We start from the raw sequence: 14,069 nt of genomic DNA, 5'->3' as shown, positions 1-14,069 counted from the left end.
TTATTACATCTTTAACAATTAAACATCGTTCTGCAGTTTAAATCAGCGGTTCCTTTTTTATGTGAATCAGAAATTTCCATTTAAGACATGTGGAAGCGCCAGAAAACCTGCTAAAGGAGGAAATAGCACATAAAATTTATTTGGTGATAATTTTACTTCTGAGTTTCTAGCTGGTTCAGTGTTTTACTTCCACCCATAGAGAAAGTTGGGGAGGGGAGAACCCAAAGTTTGCTTCCAGTCTCACCCAAAGTAGAATTCTGAGATACAATCAGTCAGTTCACAGGAACTTTCAAATGCATACTGTATAGAATGAGATTCCAGAGCATTAAAACATTGGTATTTTTTGTTCCTTTTAGGGTTTTGACACACCATTGCATTTTGCTTGCAAGTTTGGGAACCCAGATGTCGTTAGTGTGCTTACCTCGCACCCAGATATTGAAAAGCACTCAAAGAACAAGTATGAACAAGCACCAGCAGACGTAAGTTGTTCTTCCTGTTTCATACCAAAAGATCAACTGCACGTAAGGAAATAACCAACTGGTTGCAGTTTCAAAAGTTTCTCAACTTAATGGCTGTAGTCTGTAGACCATACTTGACCTAGAGCTTTTATTTTCTTATTATTCTTCATTTATACCCCACCTTTCTCACCAAGGGGAATTTAGAGCAGCATATATTGCTCTCTCTTTCACCATTTTATCTCCGCAGCAACTCTTAGAGATGCCGAGTGTGCATGAGTGGCCCAAAGCCACCCAGCTAGCATTGGGGCTTTGTGGCCAAGTGGGGATTTTACCCTGGGCCTTCCATATCCTATTAAGACACTCTTACCACCACCCCACATTGGCTGTAAAATATAACATTTAATGAAGTGATTGTTAACTTTCTGTAGACCAAAACAGAGGTTCACTGGTGAAGTAAAGACTAACAAAACTTATTCTAGCATATAAACTCTTATGAGTCAGAGTTCACCTCATTAGGCATCTGATGCAGTGAACTCTGGCTCATGAGGGCTTGTGCTGGAATAGGTTTCATTAGTCTTTAAGCTGGCTCTGAACTCCTGCTTTATTCTGTGTCTAGAGACTGACACAGCTGGAATTAACATTCCGTACATGCTTAAATTAAACATTTTAATCAACAGATTTGAGTAAACGGAATTTAAAAATCTAATTTCATTCCTTTTTTTAACTGTTTTGCTTATTTGTTTATTTAATTGTAATTACATTGTTATTTTAACAGAATGTAAATGTTTTTAACTCTGTTAATGTATTCATGCCACATGCTGTTGTTGCTGATGAGGATATGTGTTGGCGAAAACACATTTGATTTACACAAGCACTTGAACTGAATACAGATATTGAATGCTAATATTCCAGTTTGGTGTAGTGGTTAAGTGTGTGAACTCTTATCTGGGAGAACCAGGTTTGATTCCCCACTCCTCCACTTGCAGCTGCTGGAATGGCCTTGGGTCAGTCATAGCTCTCGCAGAGCTGTCCTTGAAAGGGCAACTTCTGAGAGAGCCCCACCTACCTCACAGGGTGTTTGTTGTGGGGGAGGAAGGTTAAGGAGATTGTAAACCGCTCTGAGATTCAGAGTGAAGGGTGAGGTATAAATCATCATTTTTTTTTTTATTGAAAAGGCTTACATTAACTGTAGTTGGATTACAATTTGTTTACTACATGTCTGAGAAACTTTTGAATTTATAGAGTGCTAAAGCAGCAGTACTGCAGTACTGTGGTCTGAACTCTCTGCTCACGACCTGAGTTCGATTCCGGCGGAAGCCGGTTCAGGTAGCCAGCCCAAGGTTGACTCAGCCTTCCATCCTTCCGAGGTCAGTAAAATGAGTACCCAGCTTGCTGGGGGGAAAGTGTAAAAGACTGAGGAAGGCAATGGGAAACCACTCCATAAAAAGTCTGCCATGAAAACATTGCGAAAGCAACGTCACCCTAGAGTCAGAAACGACTGGTGCTTGCACAGTCCTACTTCTATATATGTTTAATTTTTATGTGTTTCCCCCTCTTTTTGGTTAAAGACACCCCTCCCTTTTCCCCCTAAGCTTGCTTTTTAAATTTGATTTATATCAGTTGTACAGTCATTTACCTAATTCATACATTCGGTGTTGATTTTTGCCAGATGAGCTAGCTCCTCCCCCGCTTTGAAGCCCTTCAGAAATGGCACGACATAGTGTACTGATAGAGTAATGTTGACAGCAAAGTGGCCATGAACAAACAGTGGCACTTCTTGTCCTTCTTGGGGTTGGAATAAGGAAGAGGTTGAGGTGGAAGTGTGGAAGAGAATGCATTTGCTATGGTGGAAGGTGTATGTGTGTGATGGTGTGGCATGGGGAGGGCTTTTTGTCTGCTTGGATTAACAGAACATGCCCACAGCAAGTGGGTCTTGAGAATCTGCTCTCAGTGGTATGTCTTCAATGGCACCATCTGCTTGGCATGCTTGAGTGAAATCCCTTTAGTTTTTTTATGCTTCTGTGGATGGCTGAAAATTAACAACTGCTTAATTTTGGTGATTTGAATGATTGAAACATGGTACGTGCAAAGATGTTGACTGAGAAAATGTTTTCTGTTCCCTTTGCCGGGGGCGGAGAGGAATTCGAAACAGTGTCTGTTAACTAATATCTTGCATATTTTCCTACAGGTAATTTGTGAGAGGAGCAAAAATAAATCTGTGGATCTGAAAGAGAAAATCAGGGAATATTTGAAAGGTTTGCATTTAGAATGTTGATCTTGTGATTCTTTTTTTGTTTCTGATTGATTGTTTTGGCAACTTCTGCTAAAGTAATTTCAAATACCGGTAGTTTTCTGATTTAAAAGATTTGTATTAAGTGATGTCATGGTAAGAGGTAGTACAATGTTGCAACTTGATGCCTGTCTTTGTATGGCTTTAAAGTGATCTGATATCAGAGTAATCATATGTGATTTTAAAACTTCCTGTCAGAAATTTTTGAGCAAATAGATATGAATAATATTTAAGTATGTTAACCAACCCTTAACACCACTTATGTTTACTTGTGACTTAGGTCAGTATTATGTGCCGCTCTTTCGGGCAGAAGACAATGCCTCACCACCTGTGATTGGATCACCTTGGTCACCTGACCAGACAGATGATAGCCCACGTGTTTCTCTGCCCAGATGTGTAGGCAGCCCTAAAGATCCTGTGCTAACAGTGAGGGCTTACGCTGGCCCAATGAGCCCTTCCAAGGTAATGGAAATCACACAAAGAGATACTGAGTTCTCCTCTTTCAGTGTTTTTAGACTATGAATTTTAAAAAGTTACCATGAAACTGGATACAATTCCAGTTTCTCTTGCTTGACCTGAAGCACCTGACTTCAAGTACAAATTGTCCTAAGCTATTTCTTAGATTTCGGTAACTGTTGCCTAACAAAAGTCTAGAACTCTTCCTTAAAAATGGGGTGTTGAAGGTTGCCACACTGTGGATTCCTCACGTGTGACTTAGAGTTTCTGATGTGACCTTGGCAGCATTGTAAAGAGAAGAAGATGATATTGGATTTATATCCTGCCCTATACTCTGAATCTCAGAGCAGTCACAATCTCTTTTACACCCCCCCACACACACAACAGACACTCTGTGAGGTAGGTGGGGCTGAGAGAGTTCTCCCAGAAGCTGCCTTTTCAGTGACAACTGCGAGAGCTAGGGCTGACCTAAGGCCATTCCAGCAGCTGTAAGTGGAGGAGTGGGGGAATCAAACCCGGTTCTCCCAGATAAGAGTCTGCACACTTAACCACTACACCAAACTGGCAAAAGAGCTGCATCTAAAGGAAGTATCAGAAGAGGTCCTAAGTTTTTGAAAAGGCCTTAAGTTTTTTGGTGTGGGGGGGTTTAAGATCAGATTTTGTCTGTGATTTTTTTTTTTAATTTGGATCTAGATATTTCTAGACCTCTGGAAAGGTACTTTATTTCAGATTTCAAGAAGATACAGGATTAGGTTATAATTCCTGGTAGTAGTGTTGCATAACTGTTTGTTGGTTTGTTTTAAAGGCAGATGAATTCCGCAGGCTTTGGAAGACTCCACCTCGAGAGAGAGCAGGATTTTTTCACAATCTTCGAAAATCTGATCTGGAAAGAGGGGTTGAAAGAGTTGGAAGGTATTGAACCACCTCACAGCATGAGACGATATAGCAGTAGTCAGAACGTTGTGTGTGTGCATATGCTCTTCCTCTCACGTGTGTGGTTTTTCTGCACATGAATATAAATTTAAAAGCAGCAGTATTGGAGGACCATGATAAAGTAACAGTACTTAGAAGAAAACAACCCGCCTTATGGTTCTTTGGGCTCTCCTTGTAGATGGAATGGGTTATGGGAAAGTAAAACTCAGTTGTGTCCTCTGGGTGCAGTGGAGATGATGCTGTGCTCTGTTAGTGAATAGGGAGAATTAAGAGAGGTATGCTTCTTTTAAGAGCTTTACTATAATCTTTGTCATGTCACTTCTCTCCCCTTATTTGACACTGTCGTTTTCAGTATCAGTTCCAAGTTTCCAATAATTTTAGAAGTCAAGGCTTCCTTCCTTTCACTTCCTGCCAAGCACTTTTTTTGTAGGAAAAAACCCAGCAGGTTTGCATATTAGGCCACACCCTCTGATGCTGAGCCAGCCGGAACTGCATTCCTGTGCGTTCCTGCTAAAAAATGCCCTGCTTTCCACTATCTATGGCTGGAACAGGTGCCCTCTGTTTGACAAGCTAATCTTCCCCATGCCATCCCTCCCCCTTGTTTTCCAAGTTAAAAGGTAAAGGAAAGGTCCCCTGTGCAAGCAGCAGTCATTTCCGACCCATGGGGTGACGTTGCATCACAACGTTTTCATGGCAGACTTTTTACGGGGTGGTTTGCCATCGCCTTCCCCAGTCATCTATATGTTTTGAAAGCAGCGTCACCCCAAAGTTGGAAACGACTGGTGTTTGCACAGGGGACTACCTTTTTCCTTTTCAAGTTAAACCCATTTATTAATTTTTATTTATATCCTGTCCTTCCTGCGAATGGGCTTCTGAACTGGGGGAGGGACGGTGGCTCAGTGGTAGAGCATCTGCTTGGAAAGCAGAAGGTCCCAGGTTCAATCCCTGGCATCTCCAAAAAAGGGTCCAGGCAAACAGGTGTGAAAAACCTCAGCTTGAGGCCCTGGAAAGCCGCTGCCAGTCTGAGTAGACAATACTGACTTTGATGGACCAAGGGCCTGATTCAGTATAAGGCAGCTTCATATGTCCATATGTCCAACTGCCATTCCCATACCTTGTTGCATTCACTGCCACAACCCCTTTTTGTATGCTGTATCATTCTTAAGGGTAAATAAATGTATTGTAGAAGTAGTAATACTACTACAAGATTACAAATTTGGTGCATGCACCTATATACTATGCAGCTGCATTTTGAAATAATGTTACACACTTAAGCAGAAAAGGTTCCATTTCAGTTTCTTGGCTCTTGCAGCACATAGGCATAAGTCTTTAATGTTGAGAGCCTGTTTGTATGCCATATGAATGATCAATTTCTAATTTCTTGTAAAGGAGTTATCTTTGGGGAAGGGAGCATTTCTTGGATTTAACAGCCCTATTTTTCATCTTACTTATTTGTTTTGACAGCAGGATGCTGGAAGTCCTACCAAATAGTTTTATGTGAGAATTACATGTAAAAATTAAACGAAATCTATGGTGAAAGCTTGTGATGGTGCTTGAGTTGTACTAAAAATATTTTTTGATACTTGATTCCCAGTCTTTGCACTGGTTTATTTTTTAAAACATGTTCAGTAACTTTGTCTTGTTTGATGTTTTCACAAATGATTCATTCTATCTTATTTATTGCAGGGAGTTAGCTCATGAACGGGGGTACCCATGGGTTGAATACTGGGAATTTCTGGGCTGTTTTGTTGATCTGTCTTCCCAGGAGGGGTTACGAACTCTTGAAGAATACTTGAATCAACGGGAAATGAGCGATAAAGCTCAGCAAGAAACAGGGGAGAATGAAACCCACAACAGACACAAAACTGCACAACTTTCTGGTAAAGAAAAATGTCTTTTAGAAATCTTCTGAGGCTTGGAACAATGCTAAGGTTTGGTAGGAATATAGACAAATGCTCTCACTAAGCTGTGAAGTCTTGTGAGGAAAAAATCTGCTTAGTGAGCTACTGGCATTGAAGTTATGAGCTGCTGCAGAAATTGGTTTGCTCTGGGGCCATTTTTCCTGAGCTAAGACAAAAATGTGTGAGCCGGAGGCTAAAAAACTGTGAGCTAGCTCACACTAACTCAGCTTAGGGGGAACACTGATTTAGACCACTTTTTAGGACCCTCATATAATTTCATTACTCATTTTTGTTTCTTGCTGTCCTCCCAAGAGCCCAAGAAGGCATGTGTGACTCTCTCTTCTGCCTCTCCTTCCCAACCAAAGGTTAGGCTGCAAGAGTGTGAATAGCTTAAGATGACCCATTGAGCTCCATGGAAGAGCAAGGATTAATACCTGTGGATTAGTCTCTCACAGCAAAAATTCTGTCTTGCAGCTCCTGAAAAAACTAACACATTGATTGTGGCCTAAGCGGTCTAGAAGCCCAAAGTCCATTCTGCCATACACATGAACTCAAGACCTAACATCTTCACAAAACTGCAGAATATGAAATCTGTGTTTTCAAAAGGTTGTTTGTATAGTTAATTTCAGAGCTTAGCTGTGTTGGTCTGCAGTAGAACAGCTAGAATTAAAGTCCAGTAGCACCTTTAGAGATCAACAAGATTTTCAGGGTATTTGCTTTCGGGAGTCAGTTCTGATGAAGAGAACTTTCCTGAACGGTCATATGCCAAAAATCTTGCTCTCTGAGGTGCTACTGGGCTCAAATCTAGCTTGTAATGTTAAAATACTTGAGCAGACTTGCTGGACTATTGTTCTTCTCCTTAAAATCATTCCTACCATCCATGATTTTTAAAATTATCTTCTCTTCCCATGGCTATGTTTTCAGTTGAACGTTAGGGAGAGAGAAGTATCATTCATGTTTGGTCCTGACTATACATGTAGTGAAAGAGCAAACATGAAGGGGCATAATAAATTGCTATGGCATTGTAAATCATGCACATGCCAGTGTTGTGTTTGAGTGAATAGGGACAAAGGGCCATCATACCAGTGCAAAATGGCTTGCTGTCATCCAGAAATAGCTGTCATTACCGGACATTGCAGTGTGGGGCAAAGGTGCTATACAGCACAGATTAGATGGTATGAGAAAGCACACCTCTGCTGTCCTAAATGCATTTTTCTTCTGATATGGGATATGTGCCATCTGGAGCTGAGATAAGGCTAATAATGGCTACATGGGCAGAAAGGTGGGGACTGAAATAGATCATAGAAGGGAAGACTGGCTCATCTGAATATATTTATTTATCATTTGTTTATTATTTCCAGTTTATAACCTCACCTTTCCCTCAGTGGGCTCAGGGCAGGGAACAACCATTAATAAATATACAGAGTTAAAATTAATTCATACAATAAAACAATGTGGCAATCTTAAAAACAGATCAAATTCTGCTGATGGCGATACCAAATTGCATCCATTCCTCCCATACATCACCCAGATGGTATAAGACAGATGACATTGCCTTAATGTTGTGGGTCAGTTCAACAGAATTTCATCAGGATCCCTGCAGCAGGGAGGCCACAGAGTAACAAAATGTCCACTGCCTCAGTTGAATGTCTGGCAGAACAGCTTTGTCTTACAGGCCCTGCGGAACTGCAGGGCCCTAATCTCCAATGGGAGCTTGTTGCACCAGGTAGGGGCCAGGGCAGAAAATGCCCTGGGCCAGGTTGAGGCTAAGTGGACTTCTTTTATTCTGATGAGGAGCTTTGCTGAGCATAGCCCTTTTTAAGTAGCAAAGACAGAATGGCTCCCTCATCCCAAGACTGGGCAAGCTGCCAGGCATGTTTTGCGTTGGCTTTACTCAGTAGCTAGCACAATTCCATCAAAGTTGGAAAACAGACTTTTAAGTGTGCATGTGCAGACACACACACAGAGTTTTCACTTAGCTTACCTATTGAGGGGAGGATGCCTGCTTCCTAGAAAGCCATGTGGAATTCTCACTCATTCTTTTATTCAGTTAAGCAGTGGGGCCAAAGCGCTTGGAACACTTGCTTGTGGTGTAGTAGTTAGTGGGGAATAACATGGAACACAAGGCATTTTCTTGGGAAACGAGGGTCACCAAGTAGGGAAGGAAGTGTTACCTGCCCCTGCAGTCCAATCTGAGATAGCAAGCAAGAAAGTAGACTAAGGGGCAATGTACATTGTATAGTGTACACTAAGTTGCCTTGAACTTATAAATTAATGCCTCTGTCTCATTCTTACCTGCCTTAGGTCCAAACTTTTGGGAAGATGGTGGCACATAAATAATAATAATATAGTGTGGTGTAATAGTTAAAGTGGGGAATCCAGGTTTGAGTCCTCACTCTGCCATGGAAGCTTGCTGGGTATCCCTTGGGTCAGTTACACTCTCAGCCTAACCTACTTCACAGGGGTGCTGTGGAGATAAAAAGGTGGAGAGGAGAACAATGTAAGTTACCTTAGACTCCACCCCCAGGGGGCAAAGGTGGGATATTAATAAAGTAAGCAAATGAAAACAATATTATTCTGTATTTGGTCCAAGCACCATTAGTTGGCAATCTCTTATGTGGAACAGCTGACATTGCCAGTGTGAGTGGACTTATTTCTTTAGTATGGCATAATTTATTTTGGGGGGGAGGGGGATTCCTACTGATTTTTTCCCTCCAGGGGCCCTGTGGAATAACATGGAATGCAAAGATTAAGCAAAGAGTCAAATTTGCATCAGATGGGCCATTGGCTATCCACATTCTTTGGTTGTGTTTTTTAGGCAAAGGTAAAAAAAGCTGCAATTCTATCTCTGTTGGAGCTTTTTTAGATGACGATGACATGAGCTTGGAAGAAGTTAAGAACAGGCAGAACGCAGCTCGGAACTACAGCCGGGCAAATGCATCCAGTGAGCCGACAATCAGTGACATTGGAAGTTCAGAGCGTGACATCCTTTCCATTGCACATACTGGAGGGATAATACCAATGGCCGACATCTCTAACGGCCACTATGAGAATGGCAATCCAGCGAGTAAAAATGGATGTTGTAGTTCTGTGCCGAGGGATAGGACAGTAAGCACTCACGGGAGACATCCCAGCCGAGAAGAGGCCCTTCCGTCACCTGTCTCTAACTTAATGGAAGAATTTGATAAACTGGCTTGTCAGGAGCACGCAGTGGGAGATGAAGAAGATGGGAAGGCAAGCCAGGCCATTTCAGAAAGTGAGAACAAGAGATTTCAGAAAGAAAGCACGAGGCAGCTTAGGAAACCCAGGGACCACCTTACTAAGACGGGTACAGCTGCTGGAAAGACAGAGGGCACAAAAATAAGGACAGACGAGAAAATGCCACTTGATGGAAGACCATCAGCAGAAATGGATGTCCGGTGCAAAGAGACAAAGCAGGTTAGCAATTCTGAACTGCAGCCCAAGATGTCTCCAGGATGTCTCTCAGAGAACTCACCTGAAAGAGTCAAGAAGCTGTTTCTTTTAGGGTAAGGCCAGCTACTAGCTGCTTCCTTTGTGTGCTCCATGTGTGTTTGTCTGTGAGCAGGCACATTTAAACATTTAATTTTACATGCTAGGGTGTTGGAATCACAAGTTTTCAACTTAAGTATTGGGGGTGGGCCATGTATATCTGAAGTTCAATTCTTAAGTATTTGCAGTGGACATAACATACCCACTGGTTTCCTTGGCTGGCCAGGCTCTGTTGTCTCAACCCAATTATCTGCGTCAACCTGGTAACCCTAGAAATGATTAGTCAGAGGTGCTTTTTATCCATTAATCTGCTCTTAACGGTTGGTTAGCCAAAGATTGAATCATGTCTTAATGAAATGGACTAAGTTGATAAGGTCTGAGCAGACTTATTTAAAAATACTGGGATAGTAGACAGTGAGCAACCGCCAGAACAGTTTTCTTAATTGAGTTCTCTTTCTTCTTAGTGAGAAGCCATCCAAGTTGGACAATGATGTGTTAACAGCTCTAAACGGAGTAGAGATTGACTCACAAAGATATCCTACTATCTATAGGTGGTCTGCATCTGTACAGTCCTGCTCACCTTCTGACCGGCAAAGGTACACTCAAGTTTATTAGTTCAAGTTGGTCAGCTGGTTGTTTTCATGTTGTGCTCTTTGTGTGGATGGCTTGCCTTAAAGATTAAAGAAAGGCTACTTTTTTCCCACACATGCCAACAAGGAAGAGGAGGCCATCTGTAACCTGTGGCAGACGCTTTCATAAACTAGCACTTTCCTGGGGGCACCTTCTTTGCGGGGGGGGGGGGGGTAGAGGAGAGTCAGCCAGAGATCCCTGACAAATTTGGTGTCTCTCACACACCAGGGAGCTGTTCTATCGTGTCACAAACCAAACTGGTTCCTTTGGCACCTAAAGTTTGTGAAAGTTCATGGCTCCTGAACTGGGCATGCCATTTTCCTGGGTTGTACCCATTCCTACTCAGCCCTCTCTTATAACGGGGTGGATGGTAAACCAAATAAAGGATCAAAAGTAGCAGATGTTGGGAACCCTGCTGTGGAGAAGAAATACAGTGGGCTCTAGAAAGAGGCTCTGGATGAGTGCCCCCCCCTTGCTGTTTTCCCACCCAAGTGAAGGCATTCACTCCCCCCACACACACACACCTCAATGGGAGCTGATCTCTGCCATCAGGAGAATAGTTGTAATTCACCTGGAGATTGGCAACAGTGGTTTCCTAGAAGGAAATGCCATTTACCTGTCTGAGGTTCCGCCCCCCCCCCAAACCCCACCCTTTCCAGGCACCACCCCTTAAGTCCCCAGGAATTCCCTAACCTGGAGTTAGCAACCTTATCTCCTTCTCAGCTAACCATCCTGGGGTGAAGCTGAGGAGAGACAGGAGTGACAGGAAAGAGGCAGGAAAGACAGTAAAGGTGGTGCAGCCATAAAACATTCCTAGGCCTGCAGGGGAGTCAGCCAGTGGGAGGCCAGAGACGGTGATAGATGGTTCATGAGCCAGTAGTTCATGCAGAAAAGTTCCAACCAATGAGGGTACTCGATTTTGCCACCACCACAAGGGAATTATGTATAAAGGATGGCCTGGCAAGTTCTCATGTACATTAAATCCAGCCTCATAACCAATGAGTTCGACACCCCTGGAGTAGAGTGTGTCAACCTAGATGGACCAGTGGTCTGACCTGGCTGCTTCTTACATTCAGTGTTTCATCTTTTTGTGGTATCTCCAAAAACTTGTTTTTTTCCTCCTCAGTTGGTCAAGTCCAACACCGAAAGGTTGTTTCAAGAGACAAACAGTTCGAAGCCCGTCAGGTGGTCCACTGTATTGTAGCCCAGGAATGAACTCTCTGGTATTCAATAGCCCTGGCAAGTACAGCACAGCTGCTGCCAGTTTTTCTCCAGAATTTGTGAGCCCTGGACGGTACAGCCCAGCATATGTGAACCACATTCTGTTATCCAAACTGCATCATCTTTCAGGAGCACCGACTCATTAGAATAGAACTTTTTTTTTTTAATAATGAAAGGTTTTTTCCTTTCTCTAAACTGAAGGGAAAATTATGGTGTTGAAACACTTGACGTGGTGTGTTTTTGTTCTTGGAAGAAGGGGCTGTTTGCAGAAAATGTCTTCATTCCATTTTAGTAGATTAGATTAGTAAGTTATGTGTTTGTAAAGAGAGGGTCTCCTTCTAAACAGTAGAACTAAAACATTCCTAAAAGTAATCCTGGCTAGAAAGGATGGCCTTTTTGTGCAACAAGAAGTGCTTGTCGCCAAGTCTGCTTTACTCTAGCGTCTCCACATTCATAACCTTTTCATAGTAGCCGGTGTAGACAACAGAACACTCATGATATCAGGTTGTGTACTAAGATGAGTCTTCCAGTTGACGTGAGAGAGAATGGCTTTTTTTCCCCCAGTCTGCTTGAAAACTGAACTGTTCATCAGTGTACATAGGCAACAGATTTATGGATGACTGTTTAATTAAAATTAAAGTTGGCTAAAAAAGCAGCAGGTGATCACTTAAGTGTCCTATGTTGAAACTTTATAAGCAAGATCTAATGTTAGAAATTAATGACAATGTTTAAGTATGTGTTCGAATAGTTTTCTGTCCCACCACCCATGCATTTGTCATGGGCAGACTTTACAGTTCCCACATACAGTCAGCATTAGCAATAACATTACAACATTTTCCAAATGTTCTATTGTGGTCTCATTTATTATCACACGATGGGAACTGGTTTGCTTGAACTTCCCAGAATAGGTAACAGAAAGGTCCCACTAAAATACTTTGTAATTTATCTTGAGAGCTAAAGATGTAGCAATTTTAGGAATGAACCAACATGTTTTTGTTGTATCGATGAGCCTTCATAGCAGCATAATTCTGCAGCTGCCCATAAAGCTATCCATTGTCTTGACTCATGTATATGTTATTTAGAATATATCTAGCAAGAGGTACTTTTTTTCCAACATAGTGCTTGAAGAGAAAGTGAGAGGAGAAGGGGGAGACTATCCGGCTTGGAATCATTACTGTGTCAGTTGACTGGTTTGGTGTCTTTCTTACACCAGGTGTAATAACCATTTTCTATACTGTTCCAGTACTCTACTCCAGAACCGCACTTAAGGCTCTTCCAATTTTATTAGTGCCTTTTGTAACATTTTTATGTTGTTTAATAATAAGTGCTGTTCCCTTATGCAAGCACTTCGGTTCATTTTAACTTTCCAACACCTAGGTAAAGTGTTTTTAAGCTTTTTTACATTGTTCGGAGAGGCTGGAAACAGCTTTTTGCTACATAGTATATTTATTTTAAATCATAGGTTATATAGCTGGCCTACATGTAAACTAATGAATGTATTTGCAGTTATGATAACCCATTTATTATGTATCACTTCCTAGTTTTAAATAATTGGATATTCAAAACATGGTGCAAACTGTTTTACTTTTATATGTTTGTTCCATATTTTGCCTGTGAATTAATAGTCTCACATTTTACCCTTAAGTAGCAAAACAGATTGCAAGAGTGTTGTCCTGCACAGCGAGAAGCTAGTTTTGACAGCTTGATATATTAGGGATTTCAGCTCTGCAAAAGTGTGGAAAGAAGTTTCCTAAAGATTCCAGTGGGAGGGCAACATTGCCAACATTAGAATTCAATTTCTAGAAATACTACAGTGTGGTATTCTCTGCTAAGAAGTCCAAACTTGACTTGGGAAACCCATTCCCCACTCTGTATCTCTGACAAAGCTGGAAACAAACCAGACAGGAATGCTTTTACTTAGCTATGTATGGCCAACTACTGAACACATTCAAAGGTCCTTGTAGAACTCTGTCAACAAATTGAAAATGTTCACTAGGAAACATCAGCAGAACGTTGATTTAAAAAAAAAATTAAACCAACAGTGTTTTATATCTTCTTCTTTGCCCTTGTGATATGTATGCATTTTTGTATTTAAGTGTGTACTTCTGGAGCACAAACTCTGTAACACTTGTGTGTTGGTGGGGAGGGGTCCAAAGGGTTGGTGTTAGAGTAACATTAATGTGACTAGAATTCACATTTGAGTCTTTTTTTTTTTTTTTGGTCAATTGTGTTACCTGACTTTTTAACCACCTTATTAAATTTGCTTATTTAAAAACACTATTAGCATTGAGTTTGTGTGTATATCAGTCTTAAGCAAGGCCCTGCTCCTTGTGCTTGCTTCCACATTGCTTCCGTACTCTTGGGCAGGGGGGTAAGTAGGACATCTACATGATGTTTGTGGCCCAGTTGTGCCTCCCCCATCCTTGATGCAATTTCCCAAACCTGCTTTTCTCTTTTATAGCATCAGGCAGTCTGGATAGAAAGATGTCCCCTATTCTGTCTTCCCCACAATCCCACCAGAGCACAGTCTTGCCATTCTTGTTTGCTTCAATATAGATCCTCGCAAAGAACCACAGCAAAAGCAGGTTTTTTACCCAGAAATTACCCAGTAGCCACTTAATTTTTTGAAAAAACAGAGAGAAGCACATGGAGCTGTCCTCTACAGAATCA

General features: G+C 41.7%; 1 protein-coding gene and 1 non-coding gene across 3 annotated transcripts in view; both read left to right on the top strand.

Moving 5' to 3' along the window:
- ANKLE2 (ankyrin repeat and LEM domain containing 2) overlaps positions 1–13,676 on the top strand; it is a 29,122-nt gene extending 15,446 nt beyond the window's left edge. For both annotated transcript variants that reach the window (XM_060249281.1, XM_060249280.1), the window contains exons 6-13: positions 357–479; positions 2,647–2,713; positions 3,029–3,210; positions 4,010–4,116; positions 5,824–6,017; positions 8,857–9,565; positions 10,013–10,144; positions 11,305–13,676. In XM_060249281.1, coding sequence (XP_060105264.1) covers positions 357–479; positions 2,647–2,713; positions 3,029–3,210; positions 4,010–4,116; positions 5,824–6,017; positions 8,857–9,565; positions 10,013–10,144; positions 11,305–11,545 — 1,755 coding nt within the window. In that variant the 3' untranslated portion in view covers positions 11,546–13,676. The remainder of the gene's footprint in view (positions 1–356; positions 480–2,646; positions 2,714–3,028; positions 3,211–4,009; positions 4,117–5,823; positions 6,018–8,856; positions 9,566–10,012; positions 10,145–11,304) is intronic.
- On the top strand, positions 5,028–5,094 carry TRNAS-GGA (transfer RNA serine (anticodon GGA)). The gene has a single exon. It is a non-coding gene; the product is annotated as a tRNA-Ser (tRNA).
- Positions 13,677–14,069: the final 393 nt, after the last annotated feature.

The sequence above is a fragment of the Heteronotia binoei genome, chromosome 11 (assembly GCF_032191835.1).
Source record: "Heteronotia binoei isolate CCM8104 ecotype False Entrance Well chromosome 11, APGP_CSIRO_Hbin_v1, whole genome shotgun sequence".
Lineage (NCBI taxonomy): Eukaryota > Metazoa > Chordata > Lepidosauria > Squamata > Gekkonidae > Heteronotia > Heteronotia binoei.
Note: the sequence above shows the minus strand (reverse complement) of the source record. Positions and strands in the feature narration are given on the sequence as shown.